At 42.7% G+C, this 14,723-nt stretch overlaps 3 protein-coding genes across 5 annotated transcripts; all 3 read left to right on the top strand.

The window, feature by feature from the left end:
• Positions 1-715: 715 nt before the first annotated feature.
• Positions 716-5,787, top strand: LOC104425124 (serine/arginine repetitive matrix protein 1). 2 transcript variants are annotated; one of them, XM_010037717.3, is made up of 5 exons: positions 716-1,349; positions 1,947-2,058; positions 2,923-3,046; positions 3,319-4,239; positions 4,983-5,787. In XM_010037717.3, exons 1-5 carry the CDS (start codon positions 1,151-1,153, stop codon positions 5,382-5,384), a joined length of 1,758 nt encoding a protein of 585 aa, XP_010036019.2. In that variant the 5' UTR covers positions 716-1,150; the 3' UTR covers positions 5,385-5,787. The 2 variants fall into 2 exon arrangements, with proteins under 2 accessions (XP_010036019.2, XP_010036018.2); XM_010037716.3 differs by having other exon boundaries at positions 1,944-2,058.
• Positions 5,788-6,722: 935 nt separating this feature from the next.
• On the top strand, positions 6,723-11,145 carry LOC104425123 (thioredoxin H-type). Of its 2 annotated transcripts, none has more exons than XM_010037713.3 (5): positions 6,723-7,124; positions 8,167-8,235; positions 9,449-9,571; positions 9,958-10,080; positions 10,733-11,145. In XM_010037713.3, exons 2-5 carry the CDS (start codon positions 8,215-8,217, stop codon positions 10,877-10,879), a joined length of 414 nt encoding a protein of 137 aa, XP_010036015.2. In that variant the 5' UTR covers positions 6,723-7,124; positions 8,167-8,214; the 3' UTR covers positions 10,880-11,145. The 2 variants fall into 2 exon arrangements, with proteins under 2 accessions (XP_010036015.2, XP_010036016.2); XM_010037714.3 differs by lacking the exon at positions 6,723-7,124 and adding an exon at positions 8,954-9,366.
• A 450-nt stretch (positions 11,146-11,595) lies between these two features.
• LOC104425120 (serine/threonine-protein kinase STN8, chloroplastic) lies at positions 11,596-14,518 on the top strand. The gene is made up of 5 exons (XM_018865643.2): positions 11,596-12,402; positions 12,665-12,838; positions 13,081-13,485; positions 13,927-14,290; positions 14,378-14,518. Exons 1-4 carry the CDS (start codon positions 11,812-11,814, stop codon positions 14,272-14,274), a joined length of 1,518 nt encoding a protein of 505 aa, XP_018721188.2. The 5' UTR covers positions 11,596-11,811; the 3' UTR covers positions 14,275-14,290; positions 14,378-14,518.
• Positions 14,519-14,723: the final 205 nt, after the last annotated feature.

The raw sequence follows: 14,723 nt of genomic DNA, 5'->3' as shown, positions 1-14,723 counted from the left end.
CGAAATGAGGCAGACCTGCATTCCATTGAGAAAAAGTAGGGCATTCAATGCGATAAGTTGACGATCATCTCAATTATTGAAAAATTACGAATTTGTCTATTTGGGTAATACTATATTGTTGTGATTTTTCTTAACAAAATATATGGGCATTTAATAGCCTTTTTTTTTTTTGGGGGGGAATAGAAGATTCGAGATTGAAATTCTCCATTTGGTTTTCTTTTATAGGTGACAATTATGATAATGTGTTATTATTTTTCTGGGTACTGTCTTAGAAAAGAGACTCGGTGAAATAAAATAGACATGTTTTCGAAGAGGCAGGCTTGGCTTCTAGACTTTCTTGCATACCGAAGCTTATTAATTCTATTTGCTCTATACGATACCATATTATAAGAAAATCTCAAATCATGGACAAAAGTACATCTCAATTCATGTCATCTTCTTGCCAAGATGAAAGAGAAGTACGCGACGTTCTTGCACTCGGTTTCATCATCCGATTAGTACGGCATAATATTAATATCAGATATACTCAAATCAATCCATAAACGGAATAATAAATATTTATGGAGCATTGAATATGATCAACTTATTTTCAGCAATATTGTTATTATTATTTTTTTCCAAGAAAACTGTTACGGCCTAGATTTTTGCCGTCATAAATACGAGGAGCAGTCAAGATTACGAGGTGGGGGAGGGAGGAAGACGAGGGAGGAGAAAAGCCCACCATATTTCTTTGTCAGGGAAGTGCTGCTGCGGCTGCTGCTGCTGCTGCGGCTTTCCTTCTTCCTCACCCCTCATTTACTGCGCACGGATCTTGAAGCTGCAGCAAGCATTCGCCACCTTCCCCACAGATCTAATCAATCCCAACCTCCCTTCCTTCTCTCTCTCTCTCTCTCTCAATCATATGACGTAAAGCTCAATCAATCTCGAGAGAAAAAAAGGAAAAACGCCCAATCCGTGGCCACTTTACTGTCCTCTCCTCTCCCTTCGCATCTACTGCACTCACCTTCCCATCCCCCCTCTCTCTCTCTAGATCTCTCCTCGTTTCTCTCTCCTTCCCCCGCGCCCGCGCGGTCGCCCATGTGTCGCATTTGCCATTTGCGCTTCTGGGTCGCGGCGGGCTCGCCCTGAGGGGACGCCGGAGGGAGCGGGGATGAGCAGGAGCGGCAGGGAGTACCTGTTCGGGGGGAGGAGCGGGCCCGCGGGGCCGCAGAGCCACCACCGGCGCGGGCACAGCCTGGTCGGCGTGACCTCCTCCCGCAACGCCGCCGCCGCCGCAGACGAGAACCTGGATCTCTTCTCCAAGAACCGCCGGAGCATCTCCGTCGCGTCCTCCGACGAATCCTCCGACGGTAAATGGCCCCGCCCCCACACTCCCCTCTCAGATCGTCCTCGGCGATCGTCTCTCCCGTGTCTGCGATCGCCGATTGGCGATGCGGCTGTTGTCATTTTGGCCAGATCGCCATTAAATTTTTGATATTTTTTTCCGGGGAGAATTTGGATTTGTCTGCTTTCAGCCGGTTGTTTTCGTCTTCTCCGGAGGAGAAGATATGGGGATCGAAAACGATGTTATTCTTGGAACTACACATTAAATGGAAGCGACCCTTTCGGACAATATACGAAACGATCACGTTTTCGGAAAAGTTAAAAATCGGTTCTTTTTCTCCTTTTACTTCCTGCACAGGAAAGTAGGAATTGCTGTTGCTTGTAATGATGATCCATGGCCTCTCGGCAATAATCCTCTCCCCACTTCGTCGACCCAGAAAAAAAGTTTACTCCATTTCCATTGCTCGTTTCGCAATGCGACGATCCCAAGATTTGGAGTTTAGCGTGCATCTGACAAATTGCATCTCCATGGTTTTTCTATTTTTTTTTTTCTTTTCTTGAATGGATATGTTGGTGGGATAAGATTCTTGAGTTTTTCTGATTCAGTTTTTGATCCACAACAGCTTCTTCGATAAAGCTAGGGAGGCTTTCCGTCGGATCAGTGGCGAAAGTGGCGCGCAGCGGGTTGGATGATCTGCTTACATCTACGGATGGAGGGAAGCACGATTACGACTGGTAAATTTTCTGCGACGATCCCACAATCAATGCAGTGCTCCTTTGCAACTGTACTCCTTCTTGGTCGTTTCTTTCCCTTTTCCCTTCATTTTTAGATTCGCTTTTCACTGTTAAACTTTGGCTGTGCTGACATTCTGCTGAAGTAGATTTGCCTATGTCACGGTTATATACACAAGTGTGGTCCTCTGCTAGAGATGTTTTAGCGCCGTTGTTCAACTGCTAGATTTGTTCATGTCTATTCGAGTCCGTGATAATACAGCTGGGATAAGTTTTCGTGTGGGAAGGGATCTAGCGGTGTCTTTTCTTATGTCGACTAGGGGGGTGCCATGATGTGGTTCGAGCATGATAAGGACTCTTTTATCTTTTGAATTCTTGAACAGGAATGTTCATGTGCTCATCAAGCATAGAATTTGCAACCGAGGAAATTGGATTTGTGTGATCTGTGATCTATAGATATAAGTTTCTAACTGCTATGAATTTAGACCTCGCCATCTATCTGAAGGCATTTTGAGGTATCCTCTGAACATTGGCTTAGGACTTTGACTTTGTCTGTCAACAAGATGAGGTGTCCTTTCTCCTTTTGATAGAGACTAGACAATTAGTGTTATGGAATTCCAGCTCAAACAAGGAAAAAGAGCAAAAAGAGGCCTAGTCATCTTCGATCAATTATAGAATGGTGCATCTGAGATTCATGATACTATGGCTAAGCTAACTAAACAGTGTTTTAGCAACTATTCAAAGGCTTCCTGCCAGATCTAGGTTCCCGAGTGCCTATTTTATTTTTGCAGTAGCTTCTAGTGCAAAACTTTAGATTGTCTTCATTCTTCTTTTTTTGAAATTTCTGATATGGAAAAATGTTATCAGGCTTCTCACTCCTCCTGGGACTCCTCTATTTCCTTCATCGGATGGAAATGAGTCTCAATCAAACACAGCGGTGCCAAGAAGCAGTTCCAATGTCCGATCAACCTCTACAACCAAGGTCTCCAGGGTATGTGTGTCTTCTCTAATTTTTAGTAAATATTCTTCCCCATCCGGAATCTAAACCTTCTACACTTCTTAGTGTGTTTGCTTCTCTTAATCTGGTTCATGCAGTAATTAGAAGAAATTAGGCACAGGTTCCGTCATGTCGATTTACTTCTGCTGCCAAGTCTTAAAAAGAGTTAATTATCGCCTGCTATGGGTGTGATGGTTTTCCGTAGAGTCTGAGCTTGAATAATATTGCTAGCAGTAATCAATCTGCATTGTGTGTATCTCTTGCAGTTATCTGTTTCACAGTCAGAGACCACTCATTCCTCCAGACCTACCAGAAGCAGTTCGGTGACTCGCCCTTCTATCTCTACTTCTCAATATAGCACCTATTCTTCTAATAGATCATCATCAATTCTGAACACCAGCTCAGCCTCAGTCTCATCCTACACCAGACCATCTTCCCCACTTACCCGCTCTTCCTCTGCGGCCAGACCTTCCACCCCATCTGCCCGTGCAACTGCATCACGATCCTCAACTCCTTCAAGAATTCGTCCAGTCTCCACAAGCTCCTCTATTGAAAAACCTCGACCATCACAAAACTCGAGGCCTTCCACTCCAAGTTCAAGGCCACAGATTGCGGCAAATATAAGTTCTACCACTCCTCGATCTAATTCTCGTCCATCTACCCCCACTCGTAGGAGCTCTGCACCTTCCCCATCCCCATCAGCAGGCACGTCAATCTCTAGTGGGCGAGTGCTTTCAAATGGTCGCAGTGGAGCCCCTGCATCAAGACCAAGCTCTCCAAGCCCACGACTTCGATCTCCCCAACAACCTATTGTTCCCCCTGATTTTTCTCTGGAAACGCCACCTAACCTTAGAACCACCTTACCAGACCGGCCACTTTCTGCTGGTAGGTCGCGTCCTGGTGCTGCTGTCACTGTTAAAGGGAACTCAGACATCTTGGGGCCAGTAAACGCAACAAGACGGCAACCATCACCCATTACTACCAGGGGAAGAGTCGCAACTGCAGAGTCCACGGGAAGAGGTCGAGTCCATGCTAACGCGACTGATATAGTCGAGCCCCGTAGATCCCCTAATTCACCAGAGTTGGGAATGAGAAAGCCCGTGAAAAGTGTGACATCTCTTAGTGAGAGCACTGGATTTGGAAGAACTATCTCCAAGAAATCATTAGATATGGCTATCAGGCATATGGTACGTCCATCCTTATCATATCAAGATATGGTAATTTTAGCAAATTTGATGCACAGTAACGTTACTTCTGACATGTCAGTTTGCAAGCTTCACAAATAAATTTTAATTTCTACTGTGAAAATATAGTTTAGGTGTATCAAGTTTCTTCATTCCTTCCACGATTGTTTGGATTTGTGACTAATAGCAAGAGCTCTTCTCCAATCGTAATTTGATTTCTCTTGAATTAAACAATAGGCCCTTCGCTCTTTAGTAGCACTGATGGAATCAGTTATTGCTACTAATGGAATCAGTTATTGCCAACAGGGTATCTAGCTAATTACGATGCAGCTGTAGATCTATAGCTACAGTCTCGTTTGTCCTCTTCATTGAGGTCTCATATATTATTTTTAATGTGACCTGTCCCATATCATAAAGTTTCTTCCAACTACCACAGTTTCAACCAAGTACTCCTACATTAGTGATATGACTTTTACGCCGTCAGAATGGATAAAAATTATTAGTCTTGGCTTGTGATCTTTTGGTGCAATAAGGTATAAGTGCATTTGAAGTTGAAGCTCAAGTCCCAGGTGTAGAATCAGCTTTCCTTAAAAGATTGCTAGTCTGCTTCTTCTGTAACTTCCACTTGAAGCAATTTGCAATTCATAAGGAATCTTTCTGTTGCCTTAGCAAGAACAGAGGGCTGGCCTCTCAATAGTCTCCAGAAAGCGAACTTTCTAACTTTCTGATTCCATATATACAAACAGGATATAAAAAATGGAGCAGGAGGCAACCGGGCACTTTCAGGCACCACCCTTTTTCCTCAGAGTATTCGGTCTTCTGCTTCGAAGAACCAATCAGCTCGCATTTTCAGCGCACCGCCATCCATCAACGGCAATGGCAACCAGCACAACATGAACGACGTAGTCTTTATGGAGAATGGCAGCAGAATGAGAACTCCACCAGTCGGTAGTGAGGCGGGCAGTGGAAGGTACTCTGCCAAATTGACAGAAGTCGATATCTACGAGAGCTCCCGATACGATGCGATGCTGCTCAAAGAGGATTTGAAGAACACAAACTGGCTCCACAGCTTCGACGATAAATCTGATCAGGGACTGATCTTTGATAACGGGTTTGAGTCTCTGCCCGAACCATTCGCTCCCTTATAGCGACTGAGAGGCTGCACCCTTCCTTACAACTCTGGTTATTTATTGGTCGGAGTATTATTTATATCTCAGTCCTAAAGCAGGCAGCTCTCGGACAGAGAAACATGAAAAGTGCTCAAGTGTCCTCAAGGAGAAATCAGCTTTGATGTGGTCTTTTGTTTTGTGGCCATTTCTCATGGAGAAATCGATGTTTTCTTTTTCTTTTCTCTTTCTTTCTATAGCATCCTACAGTTTTCTTGGCTTGGGCAGTGTAGGATCAGCAACGCATTATTGAATGATGGGTGATACAGGGGGAAGTGAAGAACTTGGTTTGATGGATGTGTTCATGAAAAATCGTAGTTTAATAATTTAAGCATTTCGGGCTTCTTTTTGAATAAAATGGAGGCGCCGTGTGCACTGGCCAAAACCAAATTAAGGAGAGCTAGAGTCTTTTTTATTTTTTATTTTAATAAAGCTATACGATGTAGAGAGTGTATATATGGATTTTTTGGACGAGAGCAACTAAATGCAAATCGAACTATTAAAACCAGAGCCCAGATCAAATCAGTAACCTTGATTAACTTTCAGCATGGTTCGATTTCAGAATGTTAACAGCACACTGACACAAGAATGAAAAGTCTTAAGACTTTAATTATATCCTGCGAGAGCTAATTAACTTGAGATTTTTTAAAATATATTGTGTTATAAAAAATGCAAATTTCTACAAAACCCATCAAGGAAGAAGTACAACCACAAATGCATCAAATTACTTATTTAGGACATAGAATAAATTATATAACTGAGCTAAACTTAGGAATGTGATGGAGCATGGAAAACCCTATTATGGATATTAAGTCTAAGATTTCAGAGTTTTCATCAAGAATGGCCTTTCGGAAATAGAATCTCCGTTCTCTAATCGCAGAGGGATGAATAAAAGAGTGGCTACTTTGGCTAGGTTAAGTTACCAATTTTATCTAGTCGAGAAGAACAATTATTTATCAAGCTCTTAAATTTGGTTGAATTTTATCGTTGATGAATTGAAATCAAATCGAAAACAATAAACCCAACAAAACCAACCCTATAAATCGGACTTTCTACAAACAATCTCGATGGTGTTAATTTGATTCTCTCTACTTTTAACCGTAAATGATATTCATCGTAGATCCATGTATCCGTATTTTGGCTCATGCCATATTTAACTCATGAATCAAATGAAACAAATTTTCACTTCTTTTTTTGGGCAAGAAAATGTTTTGCGAGTTTTCAAACCGGCAAGGTTGACGGTTTCGAGAGGCTTGTCAATCGTAGGCAACGAACGTCGGTGGGGCCGTTTCTGGATTATCTTATGGGGAAAGTATCGAGCTCGACAAACCAAACTCGGCAACTACCCTTTCCTTTCGTGGGTTAGCATCCGAATTCGTCAACCTGGGTCGCGTTGCTTGCTTCTGCAAAAGGCAAAAGCGAAAATCCCCACTTCCTTGCCGGAGTTTCCATCGCAACCCCACGAGGCGAATCGAACCGAGCACGCTCCATTTCGTCGAGTCCGTCCGTCCGTCCGTCCGTCCGGGTTGGTCTTGGCCAAGATTCGCAGGCTCGAGCGTCGCCCGAGTTCGCGGCTGCGGCAGTATCCGTCTTGAAATCCGACGCTTCGGCGACTCCGCTGCTGCTCCGCTGGTAGACCGGCTTGTCAGAGAACGAACCTCCCCGCGGTTTCTGGGTTTGTTTTTCTGCCGAGCGAGAAAGGGTTGTTTCGGTTGTCGTCAGGTGGGTCAGTCGTGCGTGCTCGCTAATGCTGAATCTTGAATTCCTTCGTTTTCGTTTCGAGTTCGTGTGGTGTGTCGGATGAGTCGTGGGGATTTGGAGTCTCGCGAGTGTGAAATTTTCATCGATTGTTGTGACTTCTCGAACGAGCCGAAGTAGGAGGTGATTGTTTTTGTATTCGCGTTCTTGATTGATATAGATAGCGAGCTCGTTTATCGCATTGTTAATCTGCGCTTTCCTTTTCTAGAGATTTTTTTATGGGGTTCGTGTCTTACTTTCTTGGGTGAAATCAGAGAGAGAAGTTTGTGAGGTTTTGAAAAAGAATATTCTTTGATGTGTGGAAAGCATTCAAGAGTATTCAAGAGTCAACTTACTATCCAAAAAAGATGAGATTTTTAATGCTCGACAGCATTTATGCTCCCCAACATCTACTTTTTGCTAAAATAAAGAGTGGGGGGGGGCGGTTTTGGAATGATACATGATAGAACTTTGAAGAATCAGGACTTGACTTGAGCGGCCCCTCCAATTAGCAGGTTTTGCAAGTGTCAAAATGGTTTCGTCATTCGTAAAGCCGAGTATACAGTTTCCATTTCAAGCATAATTGCCCTGTGAAGTTTCCAGGACCTTGAAAATGTGAGCTCAGATTAGAAACTATGAAATTTTCAATGTTTCAGCCTTGGAGGTTTCTCTAGGCAATGATCGCGCTAACTCTTTTCTTCGAATTGCTTTTGTTAAACTTGGTTTCCATGTTTGTTCGACGAGAACCACCCAAGTAGCTTAATGGATGCTTAAGAATCTTTACTCTGGCAAATGCTATACTTTTTGGGTGCCACAAGGAATTTGTTTCCTCTCACTTCCTCTCAGCTTAATCCTACTCCTTGGCATGCGCTTAAATGGTCTAGAATGCTCTAGTTTGTCTACCAATTTATTGAGGTGTCTAATTCATTTCCTTTGTATCTTATTGGTTTAATATGTAGCCTTGGATTCGATAATTATTTTTCTTTTTTACGTGTACTGATAGGTTTTCTGCTGCTTTGTTTGTCAGGGTCCTTTTGTGTCTTAAGTATTGCAACTCCATTCCTGATACATCATCATGGGACAGTGTTACCCAAAGGTAAGTTTTTCATGGGATTAGCTAAACGATTGATGGAATGGAATCTAATTCAGTCACAAGTTTGGCTCTTCAATCTGGGAAAGTTATTAAACCTGTCATCACATTTTTCATGTGATATAATAGCATTTAAGTGAGAAGAAACCTTTTCTTTGTAGTTATCTAATATCATGCATGTAATCATATTGAATAGCAGTCAAATTTATCTATCATTGCTAACTAAAAAGTAAAACAAATCGAGGTTATATGCATTTGCCTACTTAATCTGCGGGGTATGCACTCAGTTTAAAAGTCCATGTTCGTTAGGTGCTTTCTTGGTGCACCTTTGGAAGGCTGCCTGTTAAGCATCTGCTGATCAGCCGCGTGTAGCAAATTTTGTCCAAAATAGTGCATATTGAAAATACATGTCCCGGTTTCGCTACATGTGTGCTCGCATCGTGTTTACATGTTTTTTTTCCCTTGATGAACCTCGTATTAGCACACTGGGTGAGATGGGGGAAGGCAGGGTTGTGAGAAGTCGAACTCCTAGCCTGTGTAAAATTTGTGGGAATTTACTGACCTGATGAAACTAACATCGAAAAACTTCCCCACGGCAACATTAGTTGTGGTTTTAATGCGCCATTCAATCCATCGATTTCAACTATTTTATCCATCTCCTTGCTTTTGAATGCATGGATGTGATTCTTCCAATGGAAATAATGGATACATAATCCTTCTGAAGGACTTGAATTGCCTGCAAAAGACAGCTGATAACTGTCGCTTTCAAACTGAGCATATGTCAAAGGCCTGAGGTGAAGAGAATGTACTATGGACAATTTCAGCGGATACCAGATGTCATGACACATGACCATTGGAAAATTTACTTTGTGAATTGAAACACTTTTTGGAATGATCACTATGGCCTTTCAATTTCATGGGAAAATTTTTGCCCTAAGCCAATGGCTGAATAGGTAATTCATAAAATCTCACTACAATCGAGATACTAGTAATGCAATGTGGACTTTAGCTCTTTGAACCACCACATAAAAAGGGAATGGTGGTCTGTGGGTTATGCTGAACGGTTGACAACAGGATATTTACTGATCATCAACAGCCCTGGGTAATACTGGTTTTTCCGTAGCCACACACCTAAAGGTGCATTCATGATGTCATAACCTAATCTAGACTTGTGTCTTGCTTATTTCTAAAGCCCTTATCACATGTGCAATTCTTGTAGAACCAAATGCATGGAGATGATTCTGATGAGCATGTTGAATTTGCTGGTGGGAATGTACACATCGTTACTACCAAAGAAAGCTGGGATCAGAAGCTGTCAGAAGCAAATAAAGATGGCAAGATTGTAAGTACTCTGCAGCTGCTTTTAGAAGTGTTTCATGAGCAAAATTAACACAATGCTAATTAGTTTGATTTTTATGAGGTATGTTGGGAAAAGATTTTGTTTGAGCAATTGTCAAGCATCACATCAGCAGATCATTTTTTTAGGTCGCAAATTTAACTTATAATTATTTGTATTAGGTAGCATGCCTAATTATGTCTTTCGGCATTTTCTCTTTTGGTTGAATATGCTCAAATAAGATGTTCTTTACTGCATCAGTTAGGCCCCAATTTTATGAACAGTCTCAGAGCTGTGCTTCTCGCATAAGAATACCATGGGAGACTAAATTGTATTTATCCGAATATTCTTGAATTTGCATTGGTTTCTAATTTAATTGGATTTCTGTGCAGGTTCTTGCAAATTTCAGTGCAACCTGGTGTGGTCCTTGTAAGATGATGGCACCATTCTATTCAGAACTGTCCGAGAAACATTCTTCTATCATGTTTCTGGTGGTTGATGTGGATGAGCTAACTGTAAGCAATGAAACCTACTTATTTGCCTTAATCCTTAATTCCAACCGCTTAGCCTAAACAACAAACACATGCTCATGCAGTCGTCTTCAAAGTTTTCTTCCACTTTAGCCCTTAAACTGAAAGCAGCAAGTGCACAAGTGTTCACAATACATGAAAAGTAAAACACAAATAAGGATAAGAAAGGCAAAGTACATTCCATTAGGGGTTATTGAAATTTAGTGGAATTTGCAGACAGGTCACTGATTTTGATTTCAGTCGGCCAATATACTAACTTTTCACTTTTTTGCAATTGATACGCTATGGCTGGAATGAAATCTATTTTCTGTCGAGCGCTATCGTCAATGCCCACATGGCAATTACATGGCATCTAGAAAATTGTCACATATCTGCCATGTCAGTACTTTGCCAAAAAATTGTTGGATTCCGGTCAGAGTACATATGTTGTAAAAACTCGAAAGGCTAGTGTATTTGGTGATCGAAGTTAAAAGTTCAATGATTTGATTGCCAGTTCCACCAAGTGATCCGTGATCTATTCATGCAGAAAAACAGGAGTCACATAGCATCGTGATCATCATATAGAACAATCGACAATGTTTGTTGTTCTTCTCCACTTTCCCGTGTAAAATGCATTGATGATTTTGAACTTATGCAGGAGATGAGCACATCTTGGGATATTAAAGCCACTCCCACTTTCTTCTTCCTCAGAGATGGCCAGCAAATCGACAAGCTAGTGGGTGCCAACAAGCCTGAGCTTCAGAAGAAGATCACTGCAATCCTTGATTCCGCCAACCCACGTTAGACACGAATTTGTAATCGGTTGTCAGTGCGCGCGCGTCTATTTGGATCCTCTGTGTATGTGTGTATTTGGGATCCTTTCTTCAGCAGGTGCAAGGGGACCCTTTTCTTTTGCTTTCTTTTGTTGTGATTATTCTGATTCCTACTCATGAAATTCTCTGTTCCTAAATCTTTTGGCTTGGGACGTGTATTTGTATATATGAGTATGACCGCGTGATATTCTGGAAAGAATGTTTGCATTGTGTTCAAAACGTTGGTTCTGGTGTAAAAGATGTCCAGTCCTCTGGTTGCCTCTGTTCTTCTCCCATTTCTTCTTTCCCAAATACCGTCCATGATTGTTTTCTCCATAGTTTCTCAACCTGTTATTGCCTCGCTTAGTTTTCATTAATGCTCTGTTTGGGAAACAACTATGGAAAGGGAAGAAATGGAAAATAGAGAAGAGAATCATCTTTCCTCTGTCGCAATTGACGAGAAATATTTCAACATTTCTTGAATTTTCACCCGGACTTTCTTTTCCTTCCATTCCTCTCCTTTCCAAAATGAAGCATCAGAAATCAAGTAATTATTTTGAAATTTACCATAGGGTCGTTTTAGCCTCGAGTCTTTGAGTTATATAAGTAGTGCCAAGTAATTATAGTTCAAACCGAGCAGTATCGGTTATATAAGTAGTGCCGAGTAGTTATAGTTCAAATCAAGCGGTATATATTGAAGTAATTTGAAGTCTCTTCTACAGGGTGATGAATTCTGTCAACAGATTTCGCTGAGCCCGGTTCTTGGTAACCAAGCATTCCTTATTCTCACTGGATAAACCGAACATTGCTGACGCGGCAAAAATGCAACCTCTGCTGACTCTTCTCAGTTTTCCCGAAACAAACGATCGAACAAACGAAGAAAGCTCCCTCCTTTTCCTCTGCTTACGTCGAAGCAACAATCCCCATGGCTTCCTTGCTCTTCCCAGCACCGCCAGCTTCAACCCAGCAAAACCCGAAATGCGCTCATCTCTCGCTCTCTCCTTCCTCTCCGAGACCCACTTCAGCTTCCCATCTGTGCTTCTTCTCGAACAGAGCCAAGGCCACGAACACCCTCAAATGCGACGCCTTTACGAGCGACATTGCCCAGCTGGTCGACCAGTCGCTGTCCCAGGTCCCTCTCTTCCAATCTGGGTACGAGCGAATTCTGGGCGCGGCCAAGGAACTGCCGGAGATGCAGAGATGGGGGGTCGTGATATTCGGTGGGCTTACTTGGGTTTACCTGACGGCGAGGCCCGGGGTGTTGATCGGCGCCATCGATGCCTACGTTCTGGCTCCGCTGCAGGTGGGTGTGGACAGCTTGAGCGGGAGGAGGAGGTTGAAGAGGAGTGACTTTCTGATTGGGGACAAATTGGGGGAGGGGTCTTTTGGGGTTGTGTACTTTGGGGTTGTCGTCCCCAAGAATGTGAACGTTGAGGAGGGAGTGCAAAAGAGAGGGCGTGGCAGGAGAGCTTTGAATTTGGACGAGAGGTTCAAGGAGAAGGTCATCTTGAAACAGGTAAGCCACAGACACCCAGAAACATAAATCATCGAATCATGCCTTTTGTGCCTCCAGTTTTCGCTTGATGTGTTGAATGAAAGACAGAGATGTTGTAGCTCAAAAAAGGACTAAGCTTGGTGTCCTGCGTATGTTTTTGCAATTTGAAGCAGAGGGTGAATTTTTAATGGGTTTGTGTTGGTTTTATGTGAAGATGTTTGGTAATGTCGAGAAAGAGAGATAATCTTTTTGTTGGTTGCCTCGACTCCATGAGAATGTTCAGGTTAAGGTTGGAGTACAAGGCGCAGAAGAATGTGGGGATTTTGAGGAGTGGTTCAATTACAGGCTGTCCCGGGCAGCGCCTGAGACCTGTGCTGAGTTTTTAGGGAGTTTTGTTGCTGATAAGACGAATTCACGATACACCAAGGGCGAGAAATGGCTGGTTTGGAAATTTGAGGTAATTATTTCTCAGGATAAGCGCTAACTTTAATTAAACATTATGTCAAGATCCTCTGCTATATCTTCATCGGATCACTCGTGATTTGGCTGGAAGAGTTGTCTCTCTTTCAATTATGCTCGCCTTTCAAGTGCACAAAGAGATTGTAATCTACTATCACTGCGACTTACTGACGAAGGTCAGATACTTGCCATTGTATTTGTGTCCTCATGCTGACCAGGTAATTGTGTTTCTTGCAATAGGGAGATCTAGACCTTGCCGATTACATGAAGGAGCGCAGCTTCCCTTTGAATCTAGAGTCCATCATGTTTGGCAAAGTCTTGCGAGGGGTAGACTCCGTTAAGCGGAATGCGTTGATCATTAAGCAAGTGATGCGGCAGATTATAACTTCGCTGAAGAAGATTCATGATACTGGCATTGTCCATCGGGATGTAAAGCCAGCCAACTTGGTTGTGACAAAGAAAGGGCAGATTAAGCTCATTGATTTTGGGGCAGCCACAGACCTTCGTATTGGCAAGAACTTTGTGCCAAATCGCGGGTTGCTTGATCCTGATTATTGTCCCCCCGAACTTTATGTACTTCCGGAGGAAACTCCAAGTCCACCTCCAGAGCCAGTTGCTGCCTTTTTTTCCCCCATCCTGTGGCAGGTAACTGCTGTTCTGCTGAGTAGGTTATGACTTGTCGAGTATCAAATGAAAGAGAAAGGTGTTTGTTATCGTCTTTCTAGTTCATCAACGATGCTTTCAGCTTTCTGGACAAGGTTTCCATCGGTTAATTTGAAATATTTGACATTGAATAATCCTAATGAATTAGAATGAGAATTGTTTCAGTCTAAAAGGAAATTACTACTGTAAAGGAAATATTGAGAGCATAAATCTTATTTTCACGTCAATTTTTTGTCGTAGCTAGTTTTCTTTGTTGGTTAACTAGATGGGGAGTACCCATTCGCTTCTTTGGAGCTTTGATGGGGCAAGAAGATATTAAGTATTTTATGCTTGGATATGTTCTGATTGCGAGCTCAGATGAGCCCGAAATATCAACCATTTTCTGTTTGAAATGCTAAATTACGGTTTGTGCTGTATTTGCAGCTGAACAGTCCTGATCTGTTTGACATGTACTCTGCTGGAATCGTTCTCCTGCAAATGGCGATCCCAACCTTGAGGACCTCCTCAGGCCTGAAAAATTTCAATTCTGAAATCAAGGCAGTTAAATACGACTTGAATAAATGGAAAGACTACACGAGATTGAGGCCCGACTTGACAATTCTTGAGCTCGACTCGGGAAGAGGTTGGGACCTGGCCACGAAGCTCATCTCAGAGAGAGGTTTCCTGAGAAGGGGAAGATTATCGGCCGCAGCCGCCCTCAGGCATCCTTATTTTTTATTAGGAGGCGACCAAGCGGCTGCGGTTCTTTCGAAACTGAGCTCGAGAAAATAGGAAGTTGGCAAATGATGTAAGTGCGAACATCGCCGCTCATTCATTGGCCATTGTTTTGCGTTCACTTCTACATTAAATTCTCTTTCCTGCTTATCATGTACAGATTTTGTAAAGCCAGGAGCTTTCTCATTTACGAGCAGGTCCTAAGATATAATTCATGGTGCATAAAAGGAATACTGGTCCAGTCTTCTTCTACTCGCTGCCTGTACCCGTTGGCTCTCTGCATGTCTCTGATATCGGCTCGGCTCTCCGGTCTTGTGATCGCGAATCTTAAGAAATCGAGTTCAATGTTCAGGTAAGGCAGTGTTGCAGGAATCATCCTGATGACATGGGCAAAACTCAAGTCCTCTGTACGATAAGGTCGTGTGGGTCGGATGTTTTTCCTCCGGCATGCGGCAGTCGAGCTACTCGGTAGTTTTTTCAGTGTCGCCACGAATTGTAGTGAATCT

This window comes from Eucalyptus grandis, chromosome 11, assembly GCF_016545825.1.
Source record: "Eucalyptus grandis isolate ANBG69807.140 chromosome 11, ASM1654582v1, whole genome shotgun sequence".
Taxonomy (NCBI): Eukaryota; Viridiplantae; Streptophyta; class Magnoliopsida; order Myrtales; family Myrtaceae; genus Eucalyptus; species Eucalyptus grandis.
The sequence above is the reverse complement of the archived record's forward strand: the minus strand, read 5'-3'. Positions and strand labels throughout refer to the sequence as shown.

Bases quoted from the DNA above. Each gene is read 5' to 3' on its own strand.
- LOC104425120 (XM_018865643.2), top strand. From the start codon at position 11,812: ATGGCTTCCTTGCTCTTCCCAGCACCGCCAGCTTCAACCCAGCAAAAC. The intron at 12,403-12,664 runs GTAAGCCACAGA...GAGAATGTTCAG, and splicing joins AGAAGGTCATCTTGAAACAG to GTTAAGGTTGGAGTACAAGG. The intron at 12,839-13,080 runs GTAATTATTTCT...TTCTTGCAATAG, and splicing joins GGCTGGTTTGGAAATTTGAG to GGAGATCTAGACCTTGCCGA.
- LOC104425124 (XM_010037716.3), top strand. From the start codon at position 1,151: ATGAGCAGGAGCGGCAGGGAGTACCTGTTCGGGGGGAGGAGCGGGCCC. The intron at 1,350-1,943 runs GTAAATGGCCCC...TTTGATCCACAA, and splicing joins CTCCGACGAATCCTCCGACG to CAGCTTCTTCGATAAAGCTA. The intron at 2,059-2,922 runs GTAAATTTTCTG...AAATGTTATCAG, and splicing joins GGGAAGCACGATTACGACTG to GCTTCTCACTCCTCCTGGGA.
- LOC104425123 (XM_010037713.3), top strand. From the start codon at position 8,215: ATGGGACAGTGTTACCCAAAG. The intron at 9,572-9,957 runs GTAAGTACTCTG...ATTTCTGTGCAG, and splicing joins CAAATAAAGATGGCAAGATT to GTTCTTGCAAATTTCAGTGC. The intron at 10,081-10,732 runs GTAAGCAATGAA...GAACTTATGCAG, and splicing joins TTGATGTGGATGAGCTAACT to GAGATGAGCACATCTTGGGA.